This window comes from Coregonus clupeaformis, chromosome 12 (genome assembly GCF_020615455.1).
Source record: "Coregonus clupeaformis isolate EN_2021a chromosome 12, ASM2061545v1, whole genome shotgun sequence".
Lineage (NCBI taxonomy): Eukaryota > Metazoa > Chordata > Actinopteri > Salmoniformes > Salmonidae > Coregonus > Coregonus clupeaformis.
Window position 1 is genome coordinate 10530399 of NC_059203.1, and position 17824 is coordinate 10548222.

At 43.5% G+C, this 17824-nt stretch overlaps 1 protein-coding gene and 1 pseudogene across 2 annotated transcripts; both read left to right on the plus strand.

Moving 5' to 3' along the window:
- Positions 1 to 1086: 1086 nt before the first annotated feature.
- Positions 1087 to 1795, plus strand: LOC121578791 (annotated as a pseudogene).
- Positions 1796 to 2293: 498 nt separating this feature from the next.
- LOC121577739 (protein PHTF2-like) lies at positions 2294 to 16093 on the plus strand. Of its 2 annotated transcripts, none has more exons than XM_041891587.2 (17): positions 2294 to 2961; positions 3196 to 3306; positions 6903 to 6959; positions 7042 to 7111; positions 7220 to 7378; positions 9208 to 9382; positions 9494 to 9611; positions 11131 to 11289; positions 11380 to 11610; positions 11742 to 11870; positions 12073 to 12342; positions 12447 to 12578; positions 12709 to 12795; positions 14774 to 14929; positions 15019 to 15114; positions 15247 to 15372; positions 15540 to 16093. In XM_041891587.2, exons 2-17 carry the CDS (start codon positions 3277 to 3279, stop codon positions 15558 to 15560), a joined length of 2016 nt encoding a protein of 671 aa, XP_041747521.2. In that variant the 5' UTR covers positions 2294 to 2961; positions 3196 to 3276; the 3' UTR covers positions 15561 to 16093. The 2 variants fall into 2 exon arrangements, with proteins under 2 accessions (XP_041747521.2, XP_041747520.2); XM_041891586.2 differs by having other exon boundaries at positions 2295 to 2961; positions 11377 to 11610.
- Positions 16094 to 17824: the final 1731 nt, after the last annotated feature.

Sequence of the window (17824 nt, forward strand, 5' to 3'; positions counted from 1 at the left end):
TAACAAAAACCTCTGCTGGGGTATGGGTGCTCTAATAACAGATATTACCCCATTGACAGGGCCATCCTAAAACATGACTGTTTCTTGAGTTATACCATTATTTTTTTATTTTTTTATTGAGGTTTCTATAGAATATGGCCATTATTGACATTAATGCTGTCATCTGAAAAGAAAAAGCTCTAGTAGTTACTATTAGTTACATATTGAGTTTTAGGAGGGGTGGGGTGAGTGTTCTAATGTTGTCCCCTAATAATCCCCACAGAGTATTGAAATTGCAGGGGTAATTACTGCAACTCGCTGTTGGCTGGGCTCCCTGCCTGTGCCATTAAACCCCTTCAACTTATCCAGAACGCTGCAGCCCGTCTGGTGTTCAACCTTCCCAAGTTCTCTCATGTCACCCCGCTCCTCCGCACACTCCACTGGCTTCCAGTTGAGGCTCGCATCTACTACAAGACCATGGTGCTTGCCTACGGAGCTGTGAGGGGAACAGCACCTCCTTACCTTCAGGCTCTGATCAGACCCTACACCCAAACGAGGGCACTACGTTCATCCACCTCTGGCCTGCTAGCTCCCCTACCTCTACAGAAGCACAGTTCCCGCTCAGCCCAGTCAAAGCTATTCGCTGCTCTGGCACCCCAATGGTGGAACAAGCTCCCCCACGACGCCAGGACAGCGGAGTCACTGATCATCTTCCAGAGACACTTGAAACCCTACCTCTTTAAGGAATACCTGGAATAGTTTAAAGTAATCCTTCTTCCCCCACCCCCCATAAAAATAAAAAAAAAGTGGTTGTCCCACTGGCTATCATAAGTTGAATGCACCAATTTGTAAGTCGCTCTGGATAAGAGCGTCTGCTAAATGATGTAAATGTAAATGTAAATGTAATTAACCACACTGAATGACCAATACTGTGTTCATGTTTCTTTATCAATAGTTGTAGGTAAGGATATGCTTTCTGCAATCATTGTCCAATAATTTAGAGAGTGTAATAGGGACCATTTGTTCACAGTTGGTGTATGCATAGCTCTGTTTAAGAAACTTCATTTTCTGTCTCTATTCTTCAGCAAGGTACCCAAGTTAGGTATCATGTTGGATCTGTGTGTCACCATCAAAGGGGTGTCCTTCCTGCTGCAGACAGGGTTAGGGATCTTGGGGAACACTCTGGTGCTGCTGGCTTACATCCAGATTGTCTGCTCTGAGCACTGACTCCAGCCTTTGGACATGATTCTCTGCCACCTAGCCTTCGTTGACCTGATGCTGCTCCCCAGACCATGACTGTGTTTGGCCTGTGTGACCTGCTGAATGACCCGGGCTGCAAGGTGGTCATCTACCCCTACTGCATCACCCGGGCACTGTCAGCATGCATCACTTGTATGCTCAGTGTGTTCCATGCAGTGACCATCGCCCCTGCAGGTGGACCCCATTTGTCCAGGCTTAAGGCAAGTCTTCCCAGCCTCATCGTGCCCACCTTCGCACGGCTGTGGCTCCTCAACATGGATGTATGCATCACAGCTACATTTTTCTCTATTGCCCGCACAATGGCACCATGCCTGCCTTCCCCCTGTATGTTGTATTCTTTGGCATAGACAATGTCATCTGGATTTACATGCCGACGGTAGCTAAGATGTCTCCAATGGTGGCTGACAAAAGAGTCTTCTTCTCCTCCTGTTATGCCTCTCTCAGTCCCTTCTTCATCATCAGCTCCAATAAGAAGGTCAAGAGCAAGTTGGTGTGTGCTGCAGCCGACCAAGAACAGCCATCAGTCGACACCCAGGACTTCAGTGACAAGATCTAACGTAACCCAAGCTCTGGATAAACAGTATTTTATTCTGGGGCTATTATACCTCATGGATGGTCTTCTTGTGATTATTTTGTGTAATTATGCCCATGTAGCCTCCTTGTTATAGGCCTTCTATTTATTTGTGTAAATCATTGCAGTTTTCAGGATTGTAGATTTAACTAATGCGTGACATGAGGTTTGAAACAAGTAAGAAATGTATCATTCTATTGGACAAGCAGGAACTGTGAGGATAGAAGGCAAATACAGTACAATACAATAATGTAGACAAAAAACAACACAAATAAAAAATTAAAATAGCTATAAGTAATGCTATGGAAATCAACATAATGTAAATATATATATACATATATATATTATATTATGTAAATATTTATTTTACTCTATTGTATGCATTGATGTTTATTCTAGAAGTCTAGAGTGGTAAGGCCTACACTCTAGTCTAGCTGTCACAGGTTGTTTATTATATAATGTGGATTTTCCACAGACCACACGCGCAGCCGCTGGCTGCACAGATTTGACAGTTCTGAAAATTGTCAACAAACAAGCAGGCTAAAATGAATCGAATTAACCCGGAAAAAGGTCACTAGCGCAAGAGTCGTGTCGGTGTGCATTCCTGGGAAATCGCCTTGAAATACATCTGATAACGAAGTTAGCATTTGGAAAATCGTTTAAATAACTGTAATAAAATATAGATTGCTCATAAGTCATTGCAATTCCCGCAGTCGAGATGCTGCTAGTTGGCTAGTTTACCTCTTCGAGCCGCGCGACACTCCTGGGCTGAAGAAGAGCTGGCGAGCTAACTTTGCTAATGGTAGCTAGCTAGCTAGCTTCTATTGCTAATATTGAACTACTTTACTGGTTTCTAGATTAGCTAAATGTGCCGCGAATCTGTTTACCTATTTTGAATGGTGGCAAATTTAGAAGTTGAAATGTTTTGTACGAGTTGAAAGGTATAGCCTAGCTGAGGTTGACTGACTGATGATGGCGAGATAGAGTTAGCTTGCAATCCGACTGCGCCATCACACTTGATGCTACTGCTCCTGGATGATGGTACTACTGACTGATCTTTTAATGTTTTTGGAATGATCTATAGTAGAGAGTTTCACCCAAATACAGTTGGGCAATTGTGCCACCTATCTTCAACCACATTATGCTTTGGGGTAAGTTTTAGTCAGTTGACTTTCTGTAGCCTATACAGCTAACGTTAGTTTTGTATTGAGCATAACAAATGTAGTACATGCAGCACAATTAAAAATAGTAACGTTAAGCTACAGTTAGCAGTGATGATTTCTGGTATTGAGTGAACATGTTATATGTGAATGCCCTTTGTACTCCACAATGGCTTTGTTTTTGCTTTATCTCTAATGTTCTTTCCTTTGTTTTGTTGTGACAAGCCTGAGTTGCAGTCAGATCTTATCTGCCCCTGTGTCCCCTGTGAAATGACCTGACACAATCTTCACCACAGTCATAAGACAATGGCAAGAATAGCATGGTATCAAGAGAAGGTAAGGGCCTCTTTACACTACACTACTTTGACAACACAAACTAGGTCCAGGAGAGATACTTGTGTAGTGTAAAGAGAGGGATCTAGAGTAAAATATATTTTTAAGAGATGTCTCCCACACTACATCCGGAGGTAGGTAAAACCAGGAGATGATATGCCAGTTCAAAACAACTGGGAACTGGTAACATGGAAATCTCCGACTTCTGACTTCAGTCCGTTCAAGACAACTGGAAAGTCAGAAAAAAACTAGCTCAGACTGAGGAAAAATCGTTTTGAACAGTCATCCAACTCGGAATTCCAACTCGGGAACTTGGGCTCCGATTTTCCGACCTGAAGCTCACTGACGTCATGATTTGACCTCGTATTTTCCAGAGTTACCAGTTGTCTCGAATGCACCAATATTGATAGCGCTGACGTCATCCACGTATTCCTATGGAAAACTCCAGATGGCGCATGAAGCCTGAAATATTTCAATTTGAAGCGTGCCATATTGACAAAGACATTTATAACTAACCCAAGATAGTTAATCTGTGTCGTTTACAGTGGGCGCAAATGAAGCATAGTGGGCAGAAAACGCAAGGAGGTGGGCAAAAACCAGATGTTTCATCGATGAGAAAATGTGAAGAATGTCAGCCCAGTTTCACCTAGTTCCATCCTCTTCCACTACCCACGACTGGACTTCCTCTCACTACCATATTTGGTGGTGAGAAAACGTTCTAAACGGATGCTTCAGCTTTATAGCCCCTGTGACGTGTCTGGTTTACCCCTTCTGTCTTCTTGCTGAATGGCACCAAAAAATCGCTAAGGATCATGGTGAAAGTGGCCGTAACTAGCAAAGGATCATGGTCGATGTAGTCGTTTTCATCCTGCCAGAGAGTCAACCTTAATTAATGTGTATGGCATGAGGACGCGAGCCTCCTCGTAGCCTGCTGGCCCATTATTGATCTGTGTCAGCACGTGGTCCTGTGTGATAAATAATAATAATAATAATAATATGCCATTTAGCAGACGCTTTTATCCAAAGCGACTTACAGTCATGCGTGCATACATTTTTGTGTATGGGTGGTCCCGGGGATCGAACCCACTACCTTTGCGTTACAAGCGCCGTGCTCTACCAGCTGAGCTACAGAGGACCAATGTAGTAGTCAGAATGGATCATTATTTAATTAAATATCTTGATTTGTAGTGAACTTTAAAATAATTCACTGTGGGGATTTTAGAGCCCAAAACGGCAGTTGTAAAAATAAAAATGTTTGGCTATTCTGGCGATCGTAATTTACTTTCTAGGACAGGCCAGGGCTTTTGGCACCGCTAGGTTGCTACGAAGTAGCCGACAAGCAGAGCTAGTGAGTTCACGCTCCAGACCGGACGCTGGGGGCCTGCACATACCCCCTTCTGAGTGGTAGTGCTATAGTAACATTCATGAAAAAAATTTACAACCATCGAAAACCAGATGTTTTAAGCTTAGTTATAGTGAAACACGCCAATTCTGGTATTCATTTTGACAGTTCATTGCAAAAGTGATATATTTTGGTCTTTTAGTAGTAAATTAGTAGTAAATCTAGCTCTTTTTGCCCCTAAAGTGGTTCAGCTCTACCATTGAAATTGTTAAGAAGGTGCCTCTACGTCATCTCAAGGGAGGGGTTCGGTATTAAATACACTCCCTTCTAGATGTGCTGGGTGGTACCACCTCAAGGCTTACTGTAAAAGCAGGTGACAGTGTGCCTTATTTGGCAATAATATATTTTGCATGATACTTCCTTGACTAGACTATTGACGTTACACAAAATTCAAAAGGCAGTAAGGCACATTTACGCATATGACCAAATTCAAAATGTTTGCTGACCATTTCACACACATCTATGTGCTTTTACGAAGAAAAAATACGTCAGCTATGAGGATTATACGTTTATATTTGTTGCTACATCCATCGTAACAAGAAATAGATGACAATGGTGGTCATGTCAACTCATTGTATTTTTTCCCAACCGCTATGAATAAATGGGAGTGCAGTCCACTAAGACAGTGGGCTCATAGTTCAATGGTTGAGTTTTTTAAATACTTTTACCTCTTTTTCTCCCCAATTTCATGATATCCAATTGGTAGTTACAGTCTTGTTCCATCGCTTCAACTCCCCTACGGACTCGGGAGAGGTGAAGGTCGAGAGCCATGCGTCCTCTGAAACACGACCTTGCCAAGCTGCACTGCTTCTTGACACACTGCTCGCTTAATCTGGAAGCCAGCCATACCAATGTGTCAGAGGAAACACCGTCCAGCTGACGACCGAAGAAGGCTTGCAGGCACCTAGCCCGCCACAAGGAGTCGCTAGAGTGCGATGGGACAAGAAAATCTCGGCCGGCCAAACCCTCCCCTAAACCGGACGACGCTGGGCCAATTGTGCGCTGCCTCATGGGTCTCCCAGTCACAGCCGGCTGTGACACAGCCTGGGATCGAACCCGGGTCTGTAGTAACGCCACTCGGGAGGCCCTCAATGGTTGAGTTCTAATCTCACATGGGGCAGATATCTTATGCAGTTGGATTGATTTGAGCCCCTAATTTTCATTTTTAAGATTGCACTTTTCTTCCCAACAAGATACCGCAATAAATGTCATTTCAACAATTGTTTTTGGTGCTCAATGGGGAATTCGAACTTACACCGCAAGTGGCAGTAGATGTCAGGAACACGGCGCCTTACCACTGTGAGCTAACTGTGCAGAGCCGTATTTGCTCGCGATGCACATCATTTTATTATCAGAGCGTGCCAGTGGACTTCTGGTAAGTATGCTTTAATGAGAATGTGTTGGGATCAGGTACAACTAGGTTTACCCACCCTCAAAATGAATATTTATGAGATATTCCCCCCACCCACAACATCTCACCTGAATTAACTTTTTTGAAAATTTGAAGGGGTCGGGCAAAGGCAGAAATTGGGGTTGAGAGTTCCCCTTTAAAAAAAAGGCCCTCCCACACCACATGTCCCTGCAAGAATTACCGTAATGACCTTAATGGAAGTAGACAGCATTCTTGCTCTGTTAGACAAATTGAAAATTAAAGGTTTTTGTGAATCATTGCATTATTCAAGCGTAAAACACTATGTGCAATATGGTTTAGATGAGAAGCTCCTGTATAGTTTCAATTGCTAGCCTAATTTTGTGTGTCTAAATACACTGGTATTTACGGTATGCTAATCGCTGCACTCACATGAAGCAGGAATGTGGCTTTGGCCACACCACATCCAAGGCTAGTGTAAATAGAAAAGTTGCAAATCTGATGTTGAAGAGAGATAGATCTCACTAGACATATTTTACTAATGTAAATGGCCCCTAAGACATGCTAGACTTACTGACAATGTGTAATGAGGGCGGCAGGTAGCTTAGTGGTTAAGAGCGTTGTGCTAGTAACCGAAAGGTCGCTGGTTCTAATCCCCGAGCCGACTAGGTGAAAAATCTGTTGATGTGCCCTTGAGCAAGGCACTTAACCCTAATTGCTCCTGTAAGTCGCTCTGGATAAGAGCGTATGCTAAATGATAAAAAATTTAAAAATTTAAAATCCTCTACATGAAATGATACAAACTGAAGTGTGTCCATGTGTCAACAGATTGGTGCATATGATCAGCAGGTCTGGGAGAAATCTCTGGAGCAAGCAGAATTTAATGTAAGTTCATGACATTTGGCCTAATATGTACACATTTCTTATATGATCAGCATTGTCACTAAGATAGTTGTTACCCCCATAGGGTATTGACAGTAAACCAAAGAGGTCTGGCCACATCAAGCCAGACCTCATTGATGTTGACTTAGTAAGAGGTGAGTATCCATTTATTACGTGTTATATCTTATGCTCATTCACACAATGTTGCTTGTTGGATGGATATGGTGCATGCAACGCTATTGATTGGCTCGCTCCTATTCCAGGATCCACATTCAGCAAGGCCAAGCCAGATCGTCCATGGACAGCGTTGACCCGTAAGGGCCTGGTCAGGGTGATCCTCTTCCCCTTCTTCTTCCAGTGGTGGATGCAGGTGACCTCTAGGTCCATCTCCACCTGTATCCTGGTGCTCTACTTGATGCAAGGTAAACTCACATCTCACCTTAACATTGCTTTAGGCATGGGTCAGATCATGCTTGTTGTCTACTGTTAAGAAGTAATACGATATACAGTTGAAGTCGGACGTTTACATACACCTTAGCCAAATACATAATAAACTCAGTTTTTCACAATTCCTGACATTTAATCCTAGGAACAATTCCCTGTCTTAGGTCAGTTAGGATCACCACTTTATTTTAAGAATGTGAAATGTCAGAATAATAGTAGAAAGAATGATTTATTTCAGCTTTTATTTCTTTCATCACATTCCCAGTGGGTCAGAAGTTGACATACACTCAATTAGTATTTGGTAGCATTGCCTTTAAATTGTTTAACTTGGGTCAAACGTTTCGGGTAGCCTTCCACAAGCTTCCCACAATAAGTTGGGTGAATTTTGGCCCATTCCTCCTGACAGAGCTGTTGTAACTGAGTCAGGTTTGTAGGCCTCCTTGCTCGCACACGCTTTTTCAGTTCTGCCCCAAATGTTCTATAGGATTGAGGTTAGGGCTTTGTGATGGCCACTCCAATACCTTGACTTTGTTGTCCTTAAGCCATTTTGACACAACTTTGGAAGTATGCTTGGGGTCATTGTCCATTTGGAAGACCCATTTGCGACCAAGCTTTAACTTCCTGACTGATGTCTTGAGATGTTGCTTCAATATAGCCACATAATTTTCCTTCCTCATGATGCCATCTATTTTGTGAAGTGCACCAGTCCCTCCTACAGCAAAGTACCCCCACAGCATGATGCTGCCACCCCCGTGCTTCACGGTTGGGATGGTGTTCTTCGGCTTGCAAGGTCCCCCTTTTTCCTGCAAACATAACAATGGTCATTATGGCCAAACAGTTCTATCTTTGTTTCATTAGACCAGAGGACATTTCTCCAAAAAGTACGATCTTTGTCCCCATGTGCAGTTGCAAACCGTAGTCTGGCTTTTTTATGGCGGTTTTGGAGCAGTGGCTTCTTCCTTGCTGAGCGGCCTTTCAGGTTATGTCGATATAGGAGTTGTTCTACTGTGGATATAGATACTTTTGTACCTGTTTCCTCCAGCATCTTCACAAGGTCTTTTGCTGTTGTTCTGGGATTTATTTGTACTTTTCGCACCAAAGTACGTTAATCTCTAGGAGACAGAACGCGTCTCCTTCCTGAGCGGTATGACGGCTGCATGGTCCCATGGTGTTTATACTTGCGTAATATTGTTTGTACAGATGAACGTGGTACCTTCAGGCATTTGGAAATTGCTCCCAAGGATGAACCAGACTTGTGGAGGTCTACATATTTTTTTCTGAGGTCTTGGCTAATTTCTTTTGATTTTCCCATGATGTCAAGCAAAGAGGCACTGAGTTTGAAGGTAGGCCTTGAAATACATCCACAGGTACACCTCCAATTGACTCAAATGATGTCAATTAGCCTATCAGAAGCTTCTAAAGCCATGACATCATTTTCTGGAATTTTCCAAGCTGTTTAAAGGCACAGTCAACTTAATGTATGTAAACTTCTGACCCACTGGAATTGTGATACAGTGAATTATAAGTGAAATAATCTGTATGTAAACAATTGTTGGAAAAATTACTTGTGTCATGCACAAAGTAGATGTCCTAACTGACTTGCCAAAACTATAGTTTGTTAACAAGAAATGTGTGGAGTGGTTGAAAAACAAGTTTTAATGACTCCAACCTAAGTGTATGTAAACTTCCGACTTCAACTGTACTATTTATAGACCTAAAGTAAATAGGTCTGTCATTCACTAACTCTCTAAAGAGCAGGTTTCTACCATTTCTGGGCAGTCTGTTAACTTAATGGCTTTCTCTGCAGTGACAGCAGCAATGTTGTACATGGAGGTCCCTGCAGCCAGTGTTAGTGAGCTGTTTGGGCCCATGTGTCTGATGTTGTTGCTGGGAACGGTGCACTGCCAGATAGTGTCCACAGAGTCCAACCGGAGCCCCTCAGTCAGCCCTGTGAGCAGCACCAGCCCTGCACGAAGGAGGAGGTAGGGCTCTTACCGCCAGGAACACACGCTGTGCACTCACCCTTTTATAAACTCTTGCAAACTGCTCTCACACTGTATAACATGTTCCCTCATTTCTCAACTGTCATTCAGGCCAAGGAAGGGTAGAGAATTGAAGAGAACAGAGGGACAAGGGAACGACAGGGACACTGAGCTGCAGCCTTGGCAGCTGAAGGAAAACCAGAGGTTGTACAGATCAGAGGAGAGAAGGGTAAGGCCATACAAATAATGACCAGATCGTCTACCTGAACATAAAGCAATCATTTATGTTTGTGAGTGAAGCAGTAGTTAACCCTTTACACTCTAGGAATTGGCCTATATGGATAGGGCTAAATTGAATTGTTTCTTACAGAATAAATATGAAATGCATAACCATGGTAGCAATTGAAAGGTAACTGTTTGGAGATAATGGGAAAATTATTAGACCAAAGTTGAGGACACAACAGTTCACCTGACACAAGACTGAATCCAAACATTACACTGTTGATTTTATGTGCATTTTACATTTACTGTACTTTTCGTCACATTTCTTGATAACAAAATCTGAAAATACTCTGGATACATTCAGTAACATGATAAGAATATTCCTGGAAAATGTGGGGTAGGTGCAACATAACACAAAAGTGTGCACAGTTCCTAAGTCATTTCAATGCACTTTTATGACTCAAAGAAGAGCCTTCAACTATAAGGTACTTCTTCGAACTCTCCTAGCTGTGCAGTTGAGGAACTAGAGCAAGCACACTTGTAGTTGTTTTGTTTGGAACACAACCCTGCATCCCTGCCATCACATAATTACTGTTGTTGTTTTACGCAATCCAAAAACAGCCCATAATAAATCGCAGTCTGGGTCAGGTGGGTATGATTTGGAAGCATGTTTTATTGCCAACATGACTAGCTAAGTTTATAAAATTCGATCTACAGTGTTAGACTTTCACAAGGCAATTCAGAGAAACAGATTGTAATTTTGGTGCACATAGAATGGAGTCATGAGTGCATTAATGTGCGTGTTCCGCTGGGCATTTTCTACACTATAGACAAACATACGCTCATTCTGTTCAGAACAACGCAGGGTATGATGCCATGTCATCTTGTAACTTTACATCAAACATAGTGATCATAAACGTTGACCCTGTATATGGCATGAATTTAAATTATATGGAAATGTGAAGTGCACGTTTGTATTCACGGGTGTTTGGCTTGCTTGTATGACATCGAAGCTGTATTTATTATAATCCTCAACATCTCATCTTTCAAAATACATCGAGTCCTCTTAATTTACAGCATTTCCCTCACTCAGACAACAAAACATTAGCAAAAGTTGCCCAATTAGCGGGAGGGATGAGGGGCAACTTCTTGTCGCGCGAGGTGCTCAAGTTCAGAACGGCTGTCAGTCAAAACCCATAAAGCACTGTGAAGCACAGAGCCAGAACTCTGAGAATTTATAGGAAGTTACTGCATTCCAATTTAGGCGCTTATCAGTGCACAAATCTGCCATTTTTAACCCGTATGCGGGTACGAGTGTAAAGGGCTACCAGGGTTCCAGAAGTTCCCATTTTCATGTGTGTGTGAATCTCAAAATGTATTTGTTTCCTTTGTATTGCCTGAGTGAATTTGTCTAGCGGGTTGTAAGGCTGGGCGGGACTTTTAAGATGGGGCTTTATCTGTGATTGACATTTTGGCTGTTGCTGTTTATCCTGTGGATTCTATTGCTGATTGTGATGCTGTTCCAGACCATTCAGAGAAAGTCAGGCTTTGGGGCCTCTGACGAGCTTTCCAGTGAGGTGGAGGAGGATGAGGAAGCAAAACCTCCCACTGGTGTAGCTGGAACTACACCTGCCTCTGTCCTCACGAAGAGACGCCTTCACTCCTCAAACCCCTCACCACCTCAGGTAACCCTTAAGAGACAGTGAGTCCTGCTCTGTGTATTGTAGCCAGAGTGAAAGGGGGACATTTAGTTTGACCTATTATTTGCACAGGAGGAAAGTAGTGGAGGTGCCAAGGACACTAAGGTGAAACCTCATGAAGTGGTGCTCCTTAGGCCCGAAGGCTCGCGCCCGGCTTCTGACACAGATGACACAATGTGGGAGGAGCTTATTCAGGGGCCTGACTCCGCCTCCACTGGCAGCAGTGACAGTGAGGGGGAGGGGCGGTACGGCCTGACCCTCCCCCCGTCCACCACTCTCATCAGTGATGATGAGAACCTGCAGCAGGTGGGTCCGTCCACAAGGACTCACTTTAATCACATTTACTTTGTGCTACACCACACGTATACTCTGTCACCTAATATGTAACCCCAAAAAGGGTTAGTATATACCAGCTCATCAGCTTTCTCTCCCGACAGGGCCATCTATCGTGGCTGCAGGCGTGCCACCCATCCAGAGACCGGGTCAGTGTCATCATCTGGGAGCAGGGGGAGTGCAAGAAAGCAGACATGTCAGTACTGGAGATCAGTGGGATCATCCTCACACGGGTAAACCTCCTATGACCACTTCATTACACACTGATACCTTTTTGGTACAATTAACACACATTGAATACATAGTGAATGCTGGTCTGTAATGCTTTAGGGCTGGAAAGGGGTTCTGTCTGATTCTGTTTATACAAACACTATTAAGGCTTTGTACTCTGTGCCCCATGCCGCTGTCCTAACAGAGGTCATTTCTCCTGTGTAGGTGAAGGTGGTGGAGCAGGGCATGGGTTACCTAGCCCTGGGGGGGTTGGTCACTGCAACACTGGCACTGCTTCCCTTTGGCTTCCGCCTGGCACAGCGGCTGGACATGAAGCACCTGAGCTCCCTGTCCCTGGCAGAGTTGGCTGTCATGGCGATGGGGCCGCCCAACACCCAGACCTACGCCTTCTTCTTCATCACCACCGTGGAGAGGCTCTGCCTCACAGGACTCTTCTTCTTCATGATGTGTGTGGCAGAGAGGACCTACAAACAGGTCAGCATGTTGGTCCCACTGTACTGTAGTAGACATACCACTACAAAACAAACATGCTGGAAATGGTGTGGCTGACATGTTTTTCATTGGTTCTCTTTCAACAGCGGCTTGTTTTCGCCAAACTCTTCAACCACATCACATCAGCACGAAAGGCTAAGAAGTGGGAAATCCCCCATTTCAGGCTGAAGAAAGTGCAGAACATAAAGATGTGGCTGTCGCTCCGCTCCTTCCTCAAGGTCAGACTTACTCTCACTACTCTTGTGCCTTTTTTAGATATACATCAGTGTATGGCTTTGACCACTAGGGGGTGATTAATGTCTTACCCTCATTGAAATGTCCCCTAATATTATTTCCTGTTCATCACAGAGACGTGGGCCCCAGCGTTCCGTTGATGTCATCGTCTCCTCCATCTTCCTCCTGGCCCTCTCCATCGCCTTCATCTTGTGTACCCAGGTCAGACATACAGTACCAGTCAAAAGTTTGGACACACCTATTCATTCAAGGGATTTTCTTTATTTTTACTATTTCCTACCTTGTAGAATAATAGTGAAGACATCAAAACTATGAAATAACACATATGGAATCATGTAGTAACCAAAAAAGTGTTAAACAAATCAAAATATATTTAATATTTGAGATTCTTCAAATAGCCACCCTTTGCCTTGATGACAGCTTTGCACACTCTTGGCATTCTCTCAACCAGCTTCACCTGGAATGCTTTTCCAACAGTCTTGAAGGAGTTCCCACATGTGCTGAGAACTTGTTGGCTGCTTTTCCTTCACTTTGAGGTCCAACTCATCCCAAACCATTCTCAATTGGGTTGAGGTCAGGGGATTGTGGAGGCCAGGTCATCTGATGCAGCGCTCCATCCCTCTCCTTCTTGGTAAAATAGCCCTTACACAGCCTGAAGGTGTGTTGGGTCATTGTCCTGTTGAAAACAAATGATAGTCCCACTAAGCCTAAACCAGATGGGATGGCGTATCGCTGCAGAATGCTGTGGTAGCCATGCTGGTTAAGTGTGCCTTGAATTCTAAATAAATCACAGACAGTGTCACCAGCAAAGCACCATCACACCACCTCCTCCATGCTTCACGGTAGGAAATACACATGCGGAGATCAGCCGTTCACCTACACTGCGTCTCACAAAGACACGCGGTTGGAACCAAAAATCTCAAATTTGGACTCCAGACCAAAGGACAGATTTCCACCGGTCTAATGTCCATTGCTCGTGTTTCTTGGCCCAAGCAAGTCTCTTCTTCTTATTGGTGTCCTTTAGTAGTGGTTTCTTTGCAGCAATTCGACTATGAAGGCCTGATTCACGCAGTCTCCTCTGAACAGTTGATGTTGAGATGTGTCTACTTGAACTCTGTGAAGCATTTTGGCTCCCGAGTGGCGCAGCGTTCTAAGGCACTGCATCTCTGTGCTTGAGGCGTCACTACAGACCCCCTGGTTCGATTCCAGGCTGTATCGCAATCGGCCGTGATTGGGAGTCCCATAGGGCGGAGCACAATTGGCCCAGCGTCGTCCGGGTTTGGCCGGTGTAGGCCGTCATTGTAAATAAGAATTTGTTCTTAACTGACTTGCCTAGTTAAATAAAGGTACAAAAAAGGGGGGTGGGCTGGTAACTCTAATGAACTTATCCTCTGCAGTAGAGGTAACTATGGGTCTTCCTTTCCTGTGCCGGTCCTCATGAGAGCCAGTTTCATCATAGCGCTTGATGGTTTTTGCGACTGCACTTGAATAAACTTTAAAAGTTCTTGAAATGTTCCAGATTGACCTTCATGTCTTAAAGTAATGATGGACTGTGATTTCTCTTTGCTTATTTGAACTGTTCTTGCCATAATATGGACTTGGTCTTTTACCAAATTGGGCTATCTTCTGTATACCACCCCTACCTTGTCACAACACAACTGATTGGCTCAAACGCATTAAGAAGGAAAGAAATTCCACAAATTAACTTTTAAGAAGGCACACCTGTTAATTGAAATGCATTCCAGGTGACTACCTCATGAAGCTGGTTGAGAGAATGCCAAGAGTGTGCAAAGCTGTCAAGGCAAAGGGTGGCTACTTTGAAGAAACTCAAATATAAAATATATTTTGATTTGTTTAACACTTTTTTGGTTACTACATGATTCCATGTGTGTTATTTCATAGTTTTGATGTCTTCACTACTATTCTACAATGTAAAACATTGTATAAACATTTAGAAAAACCCTTGAATGAATAGGTGTGTCCAAACCTTTGACTGGTACTGAATCTATAAAAAGAGTATCTCTGATAAATACACATGATTCCAGGAAACACCATGATTTACCTTCCACTTGTTATGAATGCCTGTTGTAAAACAGAATGTGCATTGGTTAAGCTCCAACCTGTAGAAACTCAATAGATTAAAGATTATGAGTACTCATTTTCTATCTCAAACTCCCAGCTCCTGAACAGTCACCACACCTTCCTGGACTCGGAGACCAACTGGGAGCTCATGGTGTGGGGTTCCTCTCTGATCCTCTTCCTGCTCCGCCTGGCCACCCTGGGATCTGAGACCAACTGTAAATACAGCAACGTGTCAGTGCTGCTGACGGAACAGGTGAGGCCCCCTACAACACATACACGCACGTGCACACGCAGACAGACCACTTTAATACTTTCATTAATGCATCTCCTCCATTCTTTCAGATCAACTTGTATCTTAAGATGGAAAAGAAGCCCAACAAGAAAGAAATGTTGAACATAGTGAACAATGTTCTGAAGCTTGCAACAAAATTAATGAAAGTAAGCATGTCTTTAAACTTTAGCAGCATTATGAATATTTTGACTTAGTCACATCTTCTGGGCTGGTAGTTGTTTATTCAGCATAACGTGCAGTGAAAGCATCTTTAAATTCTCATACCAACCCTTTCACAGGAGCTTGACACCCCCTTCCGACTGCTGGGTCTGACTGTGAACCCTCTCATCTACAACATCACACGTGTGGTCATCCTGTCTGCAGTCTCCGCTGTGGTCAGCGACCTGCTCGGCTTCAACATCAGAGTGAGTGGAGACACTTCTAATACCACAGTGCTGTAGCTGAACACTGAGATGTTTTCCAAACAGTGATTCTTCACCTCTGTCTGTTGTTTTCCTCCAAGTACATTTGTATTAAAGTGAGGATATGTGCTGTGTTTTTAAATGTGCCCTCCTTGTTGTCTCTTCTACAGCTGTGGAAAATCAAGCCTTAATGCTAAACCACTAACTGTTGGACAATGGAGACTGTCAACTCCTACCATCCACAGCTGGCTGTCTGTGCAAAGTGTGCAAATCTACTGAGTGGTCGCCTATGCATCTCAGTGCCTTCCCTCCCAGGAACATTGAACTTTCAATCACACAATACCATTGTGGTCATACACAAGCATTAACTCTTGACAATCAATGATATACACATCCTTGACTACATAATGATGTGTCCTAAACCCATCTGCTGCAGCAGTTCCAGTAACCCAGTGCCTGAATCTGGAATGTCCCTGGACCTGACCACTTCCTGGCTCACATGGAGAAACAGTAGCCAATGGGTGCCTTCTGAACACTGAGAACTTTGCTGGCTATTTGAATGTAAAGCATTTCAAGACATGGAGAAAGGATGGAATAGGAAACAAGGATGAACAAATTGTTATAAAAGAATTGGACATTCCAGTGTGGTTTGACATGTACACTGAACAGAAATATAAACGCAACATGCAACAATTTCAAAGATGTTACAATTGAAATAAATGAATTAGGCCCTAATCTATGGATTTCACATGACTGGGAATACAGATATGCATCTGTTGGTCACAGATACAGTACCTTAAAAAAAAGGTAGGGACGTGGATCAGAAAACCAGTCAGTATCTGGTGTGACCCATTTACCTCATGCAGCGCGACACATCTCCTTTGCATAGAGTTGATCAGGCTGTTGTGGCCTGTGGAATGTTGTCCCACTCTTCAATGGCTGTGCGAAGTTGCTGAATTTTGGCGGGAACTGGAACACGCTGCCGTACACGTCGGTCCAGAGCATCCCAAACATGCTCGATGGGTGACGTCTTGTGAGTATGCAGGCCATGGAAGAACTGGGACATTTTAAGCTTCCAGGAATTGTGTACAGATCCTTGCGACATGCATTATCATGCTGAAACATGAGGTGATGGCGGCGGATGAATGGCACGACAATGGGCCTCAGGATCTCGTCATGGTATCTCTGTGCATTCAAATTGCCATTGATAAAGTGCAATTGTGTTCGTTGTCTGTAGCTTATGTCTGCCCATACCGTAACCCCACCGCCACCATGGATTTCACTCTGTTCACAACGTTGACATCAGCAAACGATGCCATACACGCTGCCATCTGCTCGGTACAGTTGAAACCGGGATTCATCCGTGAAGAGCACACTTTCCCAGTGGCCATCGAAAGTTAACATTTGCCCACTGAAGTCGGTTACGACACCAAACTGCAATCAGGTCAAGACCTTGGTGAGGACGACGAGCACGCTGATGAAGGGAAAGGGGGATACCTAGTCAGTTGTACAACTGAATGCATTGAACTGAAATGTGTCTTCCGCATTTAACCCAACCCCTCTGAATCAGAGCTTCCCTGAGACGGTTTCTGACAGACATTCTTTGGTTGTGGAAACCCACAGTTTCATGAGCTGTCCGGATGGCTAGTGTCAGACGATCCCGCAGGTGAAGAAGCCGGATGTGGAGGTCCTGGGCTGGCGTGGTTACACATGGTCTACGGTTGGTAGGGCGGTTGGACGTACTGCCAAATTCTCTAAAACAGAGTTGGAGGTGTCTTATGGTAGAGAAATTAACATTCAATTCTCTGGCAACAGCTCTGGTGGACTTTCCTGCAGTCAGCATGCCAATTCCACACTCCCTCAAAACTTGAGGCATCTGTGGTATTGTGTTGTGTGACAAAACTGCGCATTTTAGAGTGGCCTTTTATTGTCCCCAGCACAAGGTGCATCTGTGTAATGATCATGCTGATAATCAGCTTCTTGATATGCCACACGTGTCAGGTGGATAGATTATCAAGGTTAAGGAGAAATGCTCACTAACAGGGATGTAAACAAATTTGTGCACACAATTTGAAAGAAATAAGCTTTTTGTGTGCATGAAAAATGTCTGGGATCTTTTATTTCAGCTCATGAAACATGGGACCAACACTTTACATGTTGCGTTTATATTTTTGTTTAGTCTACATGTAGACTCTCAAACACAGATGTTAGATAATGTAGAATACTTTTTCAATGAAAAATCTAAAGATCTTCAAAATGGGTTACTGAACTAACTTAATTACGTTCTTATTTTTTTTTCAATAGGATATATTAAACTCTACTCTAAACGTATTTTGTGATATTTAAGGGAATGTAATATAGCTTTTATGGGGGCTTTATTTATTTAGAGTTTTTCAGTATTTCATTACTGACATACAGTTCCATACAGTATTCACACTCCTTGACTTTTCCACAT